Source organism: Sceloporus undulatus, chromosome 3 (genome assembly GCF_019175285.1).
Source record: "Sceloporus undulatus isolate JIND9_A2432 ecotype Alabama chromosome 3, SceUnd_v1.1, whole genome shotgun sequence".
NCBI lineage: Eukaryota > Metazoa > Chordata > Lepidosauria > Squamata > Phrynosomatidae > Sceloporus > Sceloporus undulatus.
The window spans coordinates 433,671-446,766 of record NC_056524.1 but is presented as its reverse complement, the minus strand read 5'-3'; the positions used below and the strand labels follow the sequence as shown (position 1 = coordinate 446,766).

The 13,096-nt window shown below is 48.6% G+C and overlaps 1 protein-coding gene across 1 annotated transcript in view; it reads left to right on the top strand.

The window, feature by feature from the left end:
- Window positions 1–13,096, top strand: part of INPPL1 (inositol polyphosphate phosphatase like 1) — an 83,828-nt gene that overhangs the window by 61,092 nt on the left and 9,640 nt on the right. Inside the window, 10 exon segments of the mRNA XM_042458151.1 lie at window positions 1,724–1,812; window positions 2,678–2,759; window positions 3,308–3,397; window positions 4,756–4,869; window positions 5,104–5,130; window positions 5,815–5,882; window positions 7,062–7,149; window positions 9,447–9,602; window positions 10,765–10,852; window positions 12,266–12,424. Coding sequence (XP_042314085.1) covers window positions 1,724–1,812; window positions 2,678–2,759; window positions 3,308–3,397; window positions 4,756–4,869; window positions 5,104–5,130; window positions 5,815–5,882; window positions 7,062–7,149; window positions 9,447–9,602; window positions 10,765–10,852; window positions 12,266–12,424 — 961 coding nt within the window.

Genomic DNA, 13,096 nt, shown 5'->3' with positions numbered 1-13,096 from the left:
TTCCATAGCACTGAGCCAGGACAGTTAAACTGGATTATCTCCCCAGTGTGGATGCAACCTAAGAGAAGGCAACTGAATGACAGGAGGATGGATGTAGATATATCTAGATATAGATATAGCTCTTTAAGGGCTTTTGGACTTCAGCTCCCAGAATCCCAGGCTATTGGCCAACATGGCTGAGGCTTCTGGGAGCTGGAGTCCAGGATCTTTTAAAGGACACAGTTTGGGGACCACTGGGATAGATGTAGATGTGGATGAAATGGATGGGGGCTCTGACACGGAGGCTGCCAGGGAAGGGAAACTAGAAGGGAGGAAGAAAAAAGGGGGAGCTGTCATTCAGGTGAGGCTAGCATTCGCATGAAAGTGGAGCCTGGCTCCCTTCTTAGCCCCAGAAGTGCAAAGGTTCAGGATGCCTTCAGGGCCCCACTGAGCATGTGCAAAGGTCCCAATTCGAATTGTTGAATCCCCCATGGTCTGCACCGGTGTGGAAGTACAATTTGCACTCATTCCTCTTTGCCTGAATCCGCATTACATGACTTCCTTCGATTCAATTCCCCCTCAGTTCAGAAGGGCAACAGAACAGCAACCAGGTATGAAAATACGTTCTCGTTGTCACGTGAATGCGAATGGCCCAATCCGCAGAAGCCCTGGATCTGAGCTGCAGAGACCCCGACTGATAAACGCCTATGACTCCAGGAGACCAGGGTTCGAATCCCCGCTTGGCCATGAAACTCACTGGGTGCCCTTGGGCAATAAGTCACACTCGCTCAGAAAACCCCATGATAGGTTTGCCGTAGGGTTGCCACATGTCAGAGACAATTGAAAGCACACAACAACAACGACAACAACAACGACAAATACACATTGCAGAATTTATTTATTTTTATTTTTTGTTGTTATATGATAATCCAGTGTAGAAAATTGCTGTTCAAGATTCTTCCAAAGGTCCTCTGCATACGAAGTGGAAGGATTCCTATGCCACCCAGAAAACACACAGAGGCAGCAAATCCAGAGTTATTCAACCGTTTTGTAGTTCTTCTTCAGTCCCAATTTGCAAAGGCATTCTCTTCATTAACTAAGCATAATACCGTATCGCCTTTGATTATCTGCCCATGAACAAAAAATACTGTTTATACAAATAAACAACTTGCCAACAGCTTTCAATCCAAGAAGGGATTTTCTTCCTTCCTTCCTTCCTTCCTTCCTTCCTTCCTTCCTTCCTTCCTTCCTCCAAGCCTTTGGCTGCCTTCTCCCCACTAGAGACAATGGAGGCTTCCCTCCCTTGGACAGTGGGGAGTCTCCTTCTTCGGAGGCTGTTTTTAAATACAGGCTGGGTGGCCATCTGACCCAGGGAGAAGGGCTTGGGTGGTGTATTTCTGCATGGCAGGACTGGATGGCCCTTGGGGGTCTCTTCCAACTCTGATTCCATGTATTCCTGCCTGGCAGAACAGGAATTGGATTGGTTGACCCTTGGTCCCTTCCAGCCCTCTGGTTCTGTGTATTCCTGTATGGCAGAAGGGGGGTTGGACTAGGTGGCCCCTTCGGGTCCTTTCCAACTCTAGGATCCTATTATTCTAACCACTGAACACCCTCTTTTTAAGGCCAAACTCTTGCAGGGGGACAAGGTTACCTTCTCTCCACCAGAGAGGATGGAGACGTCCCCCCAGCTAAGGTCTCATCCCATACTGTGTCTTTCTGTCCCACCCACCCCTGTTTTTCCCAGGTGAGGAGGAGATCACCTTCCCCCCGACATACCGCTATGAGAGGGGCTCTCGGGACACTTATGTCTGGCACAAGCAGAAACCCACCGGGGTAAGGGCCCCGGAGTCAAGCGAGGGGCTTGGGAAGGGGCACTGGGGAAGGGGGCAGGTTGCACACGGATGACCGGGGGGGGGGGACACGTGTCCTGGGGGTTGCCCTCTGCGGCCACGGACACAAGCAGCAAGTGGTTTATGCGCTGCCTTCTTGGTGGTGGCTCTGCAACTCCTTCCCTGGAGAGGTCGGACTGCCTCTCTTTGATGATAGGCAATGACTTTGGCTGCATCTGCACTGCAGAAATAATGCAGTTTGACACAGTTTGAACTGCCAGGGCTCAATGCTTGAAATCCTGGGATTGCTAACAAATATTAAGTAGAATCATAGAATCATTTCAGGGGAAGGAATTGACAAAATCACTTCTGACTATTCCTTGCTTTAAAAAACCCTGTGTAATTCATAGTGGGATTGACATGATTCAACAGACAGCTTGAAGGTACCCCCCCCCCAAAAAAAAGCACCAGATCCCATATAATCTTGGTAGCTTAGCAGGGTCAGCCCTGGTTTGTCCTTGGATAGGAGACTGCCAAGGAATCTCAGTGCTGGAGGCTGTATTTCAGAGGAACCAACTGGTCAAACCATTTCTACTTCCTTGGGGTCAACTGGTGCCAGAGGGTGGGCAGCAGAGATAGACCAGGAGGCAGAGGAGCACTGGCCCACGGGGGGAGGCCTGCAAGACCCCCTTCGCCTCACTGAGGACCGGTCACTTTCTCAGGCCGCCCCCGAGTTCCAGTTTCTGCCACCTCTGAGGCTGAAAATCAGCTGGAAATAACGGGAAGGCCATGGGGATGTATGGATACAATGGCAGAGGGCTCCTGACCCATAACCTGACCACTTACCCTTTGCCGTCCATGTCCCCCAGGTGAGGACAAATGTCCCCTCGTGGTGCGATCGGATCCTCTGGAAGTCATATCCAGAGACACACATCAATAGTAACTCCTACGGTGAGTTTTGTGCAATGAGGCATGATGATGATGATGATGATGCCCCTTTTCCTCAGCTCAGGACTTTCCCCAGAGAATCAGACAGGGGTGGGAAATAGGAATTTATGGCATATAGGATGGGCCAGTGGAAGGGGATGATGTACATCACACTGCTTTCATCTGATTTGTGGGGTCTTCTATAGGTACCCCAAAAGCCATGTAGTCCACCCCCTGCTAATGCTGTAAATCTGAAATTACAGGGTTGGAAGGGAACCCTAAGGGTCATCCAGTCCCTCTCCTGACCAGGCAGGAATCCACCACTGCATTGGAAGGGCCTCCCAAGGACCACCAACCCTTGACTGTCCAGAAGGGATCTCCAAAGGCTATCTAATCTGGCCCCTTGCCATTGCTGGAAATCCGCATGGCACTCCTTCCTACCTCCCCCAGTCCAAGAGGTGGTCGTTTTGTCCCTCTCCCCAACAATTCCAAGTGGCTGGAAAGGAAGCTAGGTGTCCAGGCGGGATCCTGAGTCCCATCGTCCGCTGAGAGCTCTTCCTTTTCTTCACCAGGTTGCACAGATGATATTGTGAGCAGCGACCACTCGCCTGTCTTTGCAGCCTTTGAAGTCGGGGTGACGTCCCAGTTTGTTTCCAAGAAAGGTACTGGAGGGCCGGTGAGGCTGTGGTGTTGGATAGCAGATTGACTGGACGCTAGGATATGCGGACTTGGCCTGGGCTGGTCCAAGAGGGGCCAAATCCATTGTGCCTTTGGCCTTGGCTGGTTGGCCTTCCTCCATTTCTTCTCACTCCCCGGAAGCTGGAGCTTGGGAGTGGTCATTTTTGGACTACAACACCCACAATCCTGACTGGGAGGTTCTGGGAGTTAAAGTCTCCCCCCAAAAGGCAACTTCCCCAAGCTTTGCCAGCGATCCCCAGCAAAATACTTACTCTTTGGGGTGTAGAATAATTAAGTCAACATCCTCTTAGATTTGAAAATTCTATTTCTTTATTTTTTTTAATATAAGAAAGGAAGACCGCAATGTAGCATCAATAAAGTATTACTTGACCAATGCATCTAAATAAGCAGATTGAAATCAATAAGGCTAAAATCTTGCCAAGAAAACCCTTCTCCTTAGGGTTGCCATGAATTGGAAACGATTTGAAGGCACATAACGACACCAAAAGATCTAATATGGGAAAACAGATGCCCCAGATGCGCTGCTTCCTATACTGCGACACCCAGGCTGACTGGCACTGTTGATATTGATATTGATGTTGATACTGTATTTATTATGTAAGGTTGTTATATAACGCTGTTTTAAATTTGCTGTTTTAAACTGTCGTGTATCTTGTATTTATGACATTGATGTGATCCCGCCTCGATCCGCAGGGAGAGGCGGGAAATAGAAAAATAAAAATTATGATTATGATTATTATTATTAAACAAGTGACTTTCCTAAGCTCTCCCCCAGCAAAATGCTTACCTCCTGGCTCTTTGGGAAGCATAGAAAGTCAGCATCATCTTAGATTTTAACATTTTAAAAAAATGAGTTTGAGAAAGCAAGATTCTAGCAACAATAAAATACAGCGGACCCTTGGTGTCAGATGAGGTCTGGTTCCAGGGCCCCCAGTAGATACCAAAATCCATGGATACTCATCCCATTATATACAGTGTGGTAGCAAAATAGCATCCCTTATAAGAAATTGCAAAATCAATTTTTGGAATTTATATCTTTTGAAATGTTTCAATTGAATCTGCGGATGTAGAGGCCGACTGGAGCAGCAGATCAATGCATCCGAAGAAATGGCTTAAAATCCCAAAAGCTCAGGCTGAAATAAACCCGTTGTTCTTAAAAGGGGGCTGCTAGATGCCTTTCCTGCATATACTGGAAAAGTCAGAAGCACCCTTTTGCTATGGAAGCTAGGGCTACTCTGATGGGAGGCATGAGGGGCAAGGATGGGGGCTCCTGCTGACCCCTCCCAGCCCCTTGCTGACCCCCGTCCTTGCCTCCTTCCAGGTCTCTCCAAGTCTTCTGACCAGGCCTACATTGAGTTCGAGAGCGTGGAGGCCATCGTGAAGACGGCCAGCAGGACCAAGTTCTTCATTGAGTTCTATTCCACTTGCCTGGAAGGTATGTGTGCGAAAGACGCTTCCTCCCATCACTTGCGCATCCTTACGATGGGGCGGGCCACTGCCGGCGGGTGGGAGGCAATTGCACCCCATCTCTTCTGTAGGCAGTAAACCCCTTTCAAGAAGCCCAAAAGGCTTCCCTTTCCTCTGCAGCCCCTCTCAAAATGGTGACAAAAAGTGAGATAATGTCACTCCAGGTCTTTAAACAGAGGCTGGATGGCCATCTGTCCCAGAGGACAGAGGGAAAAGGAGGCATTTGAGGGTAGTATTAGTATCCTTATTATTAAGCTTGATTTATAGAGCGCTGTAAATTTACACGTACAATCCGCTAAAAATAGAATAAAATAAAATAAACCTGGCCAAGGCATACATTCTACTAAAATAATTTAACACAATACATATTAATACATATTAACATTAAATAATAAAATATAGCAAGTCAATAAAAATAAACCTATGATAACTATAGGATTATTGGGGTGCTTGTTGGGATGGGGTTATATTTTCAGTGTTTCCAACTGTCTGGAGAGCTTTTCTCTAAAGATGCCAAAGCCACAGATGCTGGCAAAACGTCAGGAATAAAAACTATTCCCAGATCATGGCCATGGAGCCCAAAAACCCAGGAAAAACGATAGCTTTTTGCATGGTTTGGGCAGAGATGCCGGAAATCACACCATTTTAAAAACTGGGGAGGAATAGTGAGGTTCTTCAAGATCTGCAAAAGCGGGGTGCAGGGTCTTTGCTGTGCCTCCCTGCTTGAAGGACTGGCCTTTAGCCACATGTCCAGCAAAGGTTGCTCTGTGGTGGCAGAATGACCGGCCGGCTGACCATGGAAGCGAAGGCAAATGCAGCAGAAGGGAATGCAGCTGGAGCCTAGGTCCACTTTTTCCCCATCCATTTATTTCCTTTTTTTAAAAAAATCCCCAGAATCAAAAAGAGTTATGAGAACGCTCCCAGAGCAGCGACAACATCAACTTCTTGAAGGTCCAGTGGTCATCCAGGCAGCTGCCCACGGTAAGACCTCTCCCCCACACAAGCCCCAGCGTCTGTCTGGAGCAGGGGTAGGCAACCTTTTTGAGCCGGGGGCCGGTTGGTGTCCCTCAGGCGACTGGGGGGGGGCGAAGCCAGGGGTGGAGCTTCAACCCTCCGGGGCGGGGCCATGTGCGGGGGGGGGTGGAGCAGCGTGCCCGGGGCGGAGCTTCCACCCTCGGGGGCCAGGCCTCCCCAACTTTGCTGGCCCCTGACGGGCCCCAGGCCCCGTTAGAGACCAGCAAAAAAGCTGGGGGGCCGCCAGCGCTGGGGGGCCCCCTGGAGGGCCGCAGCAATGGCACCGGGCCTCCCAGAGGCCCCCTGCCGCCGTCGGAGCCCTCCTGGGGCCCCAGCCAATGGCAAGGGCCCCAGAGGCCCCTGCTGTCCCTCAGAGCCCTCCTGGAGGGCCCCAGGGATGGCAAAGGGCCCCCAGAGGCCCCCTGCCACCGTCGGAGCCCTACTGGAGGGCCCCAGGATGGAGCAGGCCCCCCAGAGGCCTTGCCACCGTCGGAGCCCTTCTGGAGGGCCCAGGGACTGCAAAGGGTCCCCCAGAGGCCCCTTGCCGCCCTCGGAGCCCTCCTGGAGGGCCCCAGCGATGGCAAAGGGCCCCAGAGGCCCCCTGCCGTCCTCGGGCCTCCTGGAGGGCCCCAGCGGGTGGCAGCGGGCCCCCCAGAGGCCCCCTACCGCCCTCGGAGCCCTCCTGGAGGCCCAGGGATGGCAGGGGGCCTCCTAAAGGCCTGCCGCCGCGGCCTGCCCATCGTGGCTTTTCGCCTGGGCGCTGCCATTTTGGGCGAAAAAATGGCGGCGCCCATAGCCCCAGAGGCCGCTATGGGTGCCGCCATTTTTTCACCCAAAATGGCGGCACCCAGAGCGGCGAAAAGCTGTGACGGGCGGCTGCCGCCACAGCAGCAGCAGCAACAACAGCAGCCAGGGGCCAGGCGGCAGGCCTGTGCAGGCCACATCCGGCCCGTGGGCCGGAGGTTGCCGACCCCTGGTCTGGAGGAACTAGACGGTCAGCAGAACTGCAAGAACCTGTGGGAGGAAGAGGAGATGAAAGAGGAGGAAGAGAAGGACATCACTCTGCTGCTGCCTTGAGTCCCTATATTGGGAGAAAGGTGGGATATAAGCAAATAATAATAATAGTGATTCTTGCTCCGCTTCTAGCTCAAGCCCATCCTCTCTGACATTGAGTACCTGCAAGACCAGCACATCCTCTTGACCGTCAAGTCTATGGATGGCTATGAGTCCTACGGTAAGAAGCCAAAAAGCTCTAGGGGACTGTGGGTGTCCATAACAGGCAAGCGGTCGCCGCACTGGTCATCCCCAGGCGCCCGCAGAGATACCCGTCTTGTTAGATGGCAATGAGCTTTCTCTTAAGTGTCACCTTTGCATCCCATAAATTAAAAGGATTTGAAGTGGGATTATTGCCCCAGATACTGGATTATTTGATGCAGGATTATCGTCCACCATAAATTGAACACTAGCCAGCGGTGTGTCAAAGAAGGCAAATGCTATTTCAGCTTGCATTGTTAGAAGCATAGCTTCTAACTCAAGGGAAGTCATTGTCCTCTTATGTTCTGCCCTGATTAGGCCTTGGCTGCATTCAGCTCTGGGCATCTCATTTTAAGAAGGATAGAGACAAGTTCAGAGAAGGGCAACAAGGGTGATAAGAGGTTTGGAGAGCAAAAGATATGAGAAGCTGCGCATGTTCAGCTCGGTGAAGAAAAGATGGAGGGATGACATGACTGCACTCTTTAAATTTCTCAATGGCCGCCTCAAAGATGAGGAGGCACATGTTTTCTCTGCTGCCCCAGAGGGGAGAGCCAGGGCTAATGGTTTCAGGTTACAGGAGGGTAATGTTGACTGAACATTAGGAGGAGGTTTTTTATGGTCAGAGCAGATCAGCAATGGCACCAACTGCCCAGCCAGGTGCTGGAGTCTCCATCTCTGGACATCTCCCCAAAGAGTCTGGTCAGCTGGGGATGCTTTAGGTGGAGGTTCTGCACTGAGCAAGGAGTTGGACTCCATGGCCCATGAGGCCTTGCCAACTCTAGGATTCTAGGTTTCCTTTCTTTTTTCACATTAATTTTTTATTATTAATATACAATTTACTGTCTATACTTGACTATAAGTTGACCTCATGTATAAATCGAGGGCAAGTTTTGGAACCAAAATCATGGATTTTGATATAAGTTGAGGGTAAAATGTAGAGGCATGTAACAAAGGATGTGAAGGATGATGCAAAGGAAGACAATGTCAAAGAACATATAGTGCACCCACGTCTTACACGGCTTTCAGCATATGCTGAAAGCCACGCGAGGAGAAGGGGCAGCAAGTCCCATAGGCAACAATGGGGCATGTGCCCATGACGCGTATGCGCTGCCGCACCACTCTATGCACGAGCCCCATTCAAAACCAGTCCAGAACGGATCCCCTGCAAAAGTAAGGGCGCATTGTATAAAATTCCAGCAGACATTAACTATTTGTGCCCACACTAAAAACTGTATGAATCAAATAATAGAGGGGGGTCAGTGCTTCCAGGCCAGATTATGGTCTTTCCTTTCACCAGGGTATGGCTCCTTTTTAAAATAAGTATTATAGTACCTATATTGACCTGTGGATAAGTCGACATAGGTTTTTGGGGTCAGTGTTTCGACTAAAATTTCTAGATTTATCCTATTCCATTTCATCTTTTACACATCCAATTACATCAAACATATATTTATGACTTAATAACATATCACATCTTCATATGCGTTACATCTTACCACCTTTTCCTCCTTATTCCCTCCTTTTTGCTCTTCTGCTTCTTAACCTTGGAAGTTCTTCTCTCTCGATTATCAATTTTCTCATTTCTTTCACCTCTGATAAACAACCATCAAACTATTTCTGTCATGTAGTTATTACACTGTGCATATTTCTATTTGCAGTATTTTAATCATATCACTGTTTTCAGCTTATATAAAATATTCTTTTTTCAAATAATTGATATTTCCAAACTTTCTTCGTCTAGGATCTTGACAGTATCCCATTAATGGCTCCCAGCTGTCATTCTTCTCAATCATTGTTTTATCTCTTAAATGCATCTTCAGTTTTGGATTCTAGGTTTCAAACTCATGTAGCTTAGTGCTCTTCGGAGTGTTGTCCAGTGCCAGTCTGTGGAGCATTGGGTGCCAGTCCTCTCTGGGTTTCCTGGAAAGAAAGAAACCATTGCAGTCAGTGGGCCACCCTCCCGGCCATTGGGAATTGGACTGGGTGGCCCTTGTGGTTTCTTCCAGCTCTGTGATGATACCTTCCAACATACTCAGCCTGGCATCCTTCCTCCGTAGGTGGCTAAAATGAGTCCCCAGCTTGTTAGGGGCAATTGGCTTACACTTTGTAAACCGCTTAGGGAGTGCTTAAGTGCACTGAGAAGTGATATAGAAATGTACTTGCTATTACTATTGCTAGCAATGAGTTGCTCAGCTTTGCCAGAGGGGCAGTCCTGACATCCTATTGCCACCTGCCCATCCTCACAATGCCCTTCTTTGCCCCCCAACCCGTTTCCAGGGGAGTGCGTCATCGCCCTCAAATCCATGATTGGGAGCACGGCCCAGCAGTTCCTGACTTACCTCTCCCACCGTGGCGAGGAGACGGGCAACATCCGCGGGTCCATGAAGGTCCGGGTGCCGGCGGAGCGGATGGGGACCCGCGAGAGGCTCTACGGTGAGAAAGGAAGGAAGGAAGGAAGGAAGGAAGGAAGGAAGGAAGGAAGGGCAGTGGTCATTTTTTGGCATGAAAAGAGAGATGCTCTGCCACCCCCTGAGTCTGCTTTACTGAATAGAGGGAAAGATCTTGAGAAGAAAAGGGATCCAGGAGACCAAACGGAGCGGATGGGGAAAACTCAATACTACCTAAGTAAATTCTAAGCCCCTGGCTTAGAGGAGGATGAGGAAGAGAAGGAATAGAGAATTGTACTAAGAAGAAGTAATACCCATGAGGACAAGAAAAGATAGTAAGCATTAGCAGAACAGCAGGACAAGGCAATACACTTGTCCCTCTACATTTGTGTCTTTGGCTTTTGTGGAGTTGATGATTCACAGATGTTCTCCGCTGGAGTTTGCTTCCAAGATCCCCCATCTGTGGACAACAAAATCCATGGATGCTCAAGTCCCATTAAATATAATGGCAGAGCAAAATGGTGTCCCTTATAAAAATAGATTTTTGGAATTTATACCTTTTTTTGAATATTTTCAAGCCATGAATGGTTGAATCCATGCATAAAAAATCCGTGGATAAGGAGGGATGACTATAGTATAATAGGAAATAGATCAGTAGTAGTGGTTAAATGCCAACTACTGCAGCCACAAGGTTGTGAGTTCAATTCCAGCTAGTGGCTCAGGGTTGACTCTGCCTTCCATCCTTTTGTAGGTGGGTAAAATTGCCATTTTGGGGGGCAATTGACTTACAGAGTGTGAACTGTAAACTCAGAGAATGCTGAGTTCTATATGACACAGTATAAAATTGTAAATGCTATTGCTATAGTAAGCAGTAGTAGTAGCAGCAGTAAGAATTAACAGTAGTCTAAGAACGTAGATAAAAGGTGGTAAGTAGTAGTAAGAGGAAGAATTAGTAGCAGTATAAAAGGATGTAGATAAGTAGGAGTAATAGTAAGAAGAAGAATTAATAGTTGTAGGATAGGAATTAGTGGTAAGAATAAGTAGTGGTAGGTATTAGTGGCAGGAAGGTGGCATCTGTAGGCTGACCCTGTCCAGACCAGGAGACACAATGCCACTGGTTCTGTCCCATCCGCCCATGGTGGCCATGGTGACCCCCCCAGCTGTGACCACTGACCATCTTTGTCTCCCGTTTTGCCCCTCCATTGCAGAATGGATCAGCATTGACAAGGACGAGACGGGCGCTGCAAAGGGGAAGCTGCCGCCCCCAGCCTCACGGACCAACCTGGAGCACCCCAAGTACGTCTCCAACGGTGGGAAATGTGAAAGTCAACACAATGTGGAAGTGTGGAAGAGCCCTGGTTGCACAGTGGTCAAATGCCGTTATGCAGCCACTCACTCACAAACCACAAGGTTGTGAGTTCCATACCAGCCAGGGGCTCAGGGTCGACACTGCCTGGCATCCTTCTGAGGCTGCTAATATGAGTACCCAGATTGTTGGAGGCCATTAACTTACTCATTATAAACTGCTTAGGGAGTGCTTCAATGAACTGATAAGAGTTATAGAAATGCACTTACTATTGACATAGATATTGATATTGATATTGCATAAGCACACTGATAAGAGTTATAGAAATGCACTTGCTATTGCTATTGCATAAGTGCACTGATAAGTGGTATAGAAATGTATTTGCTATTGCTATTGCTAATGTGATGGGTATCTGGGCAAAGTAAATGGCCGCCAGACAGTCTGGACCCCCAGCGCTGGTTTGGATGGGATGGGAGAGCGGGAGGTGGGTAGCGCGGCCGCAGTTGTTGCTGGCACTGGAAAGGACCAAGGCAGTTCGGGAACCAGGTCACTGCAGTCCCCCAGAAAACCTTGGAAGGCTAAATCCCATTGATAAATATGCCTCCAAGCCCCATTTTCATCATGTCTAGGCTATTTTAGTCCCAAAGGAGACCTAAAACCTTTTCCACTTCTTTTTTTTTAAGAGACCCTGGGGGGGGGGCACCAAAACAACTAGGATTTACACATTGATGTTGCTACACAGTCCCTTGTGTTGAGTGGCCATGTTGTATGGCTGAATGTACTACAAAACATACAACCAGATGAGCATGTGCAAACACATCCTTTGACATACGCAACCAGGGTAACCAGATGTCCTAACTGCAAAGGAGAACAAAGCACCATAAAATGTAAGACATTCAGTAATTATAAGGGAGGGGCTAAGCACACACACACACACACACACACACACATGCTCATATAATATATATAAATTCATGCTTCTTAGTTATGCTAAAAGTGGACAATATTTTGGAATTCCTCCTGGACAGAAGGTTGACATGTAGGACATGTCCCAGAAAAGGAGGATGTCTGGTCACCCTGCACATACCACATCCACATCACATGTGCACACGCAACAACATCACATGGACAACCCCCACCCCTTGTGCAACAGCCTTGCAATTAATGAAGTGGCTCTGCATTGGACAGAAACCTCCAACTCTAGTTCCGTTGTTGGGCAACTAGATACTTGGGGCATCCTCCTCCAGGAGGACAATGGGAGTTGTAGTCCAACACACCCGCCAGTTGCTCGGTTTTGTGACTGTTGTTGCAAAAGCAGACCCTACAGATAACTTTCTGAGATGCCATAAGACTCTCCAGGTCTCTGACGTTTCGCTGATGCTTCCCATGTTCTTCTTTCCCAGATCTGTCGGGCGAAAACATTCCCCCACCGAAGCTGTAGCTGCAGCATCCAGTACGGCCGGAAAGCCCTTGGAGGAGCTGGAGAAGCCAGGAGCCGTGACCGCCAGCCGACCGCCTGCTCCGCACCGCGGGACCTCCAAAGACGAAGCCCCCCAGGGCAGGTGAGAGAGCAGCGGGGCAAAGTTAGGGGCAAACCCCTTTTCTGGCTTTCTCCTGGAAAGAACCAACAAGTAGCTTTATAGCAGCTTTCTTCCGACTGTGAGAGAGACTTTGCAAACCACACTGTTTTTGAAAGCTATTTGCAGTTTGGAACTTAATTCTGCCTAGAATTTGCACATGGTTTTCTGCCAAGGAAGCAGCCTTTTCTGCCAGAACATAATATTTCCGTGTTGAAAGACAGTCCATCTCCACATTCTCCATGAAAGTGGGGAAATTGCAAATAAAAAAGGTTATTTTTTCCTTTTTACTCTAGGTCCTCCAGTGCAACTCTGTGGTCAACCTCCACTGGAAAGTGACCATAGAATCACACTGGAGGACCCACAAATGCCTAGAGAAGTGTTTTCTCTAGGTCCTCCGTAACGACTCTGTGGTCACCTTCTGGTGCTGGAGGACACAAAGATTCCTAGAGAGAACGTATTATTCAAATCCACGAATAATCAAATCTACAAAAGTCAAAGCTGTAAATGTGGAGTATTTGACTGTATTATTTTCTGTACAGAGAAGATTGTTTCTGTGCAGAAGATGCTGTAGTTTGGGACTTATTTGGTGCCAAATTTGCCTGTGGTTGATTTGTGTAAAAGCAGCACCTTCTCCCCCGAAAATAGTCTTTTCTG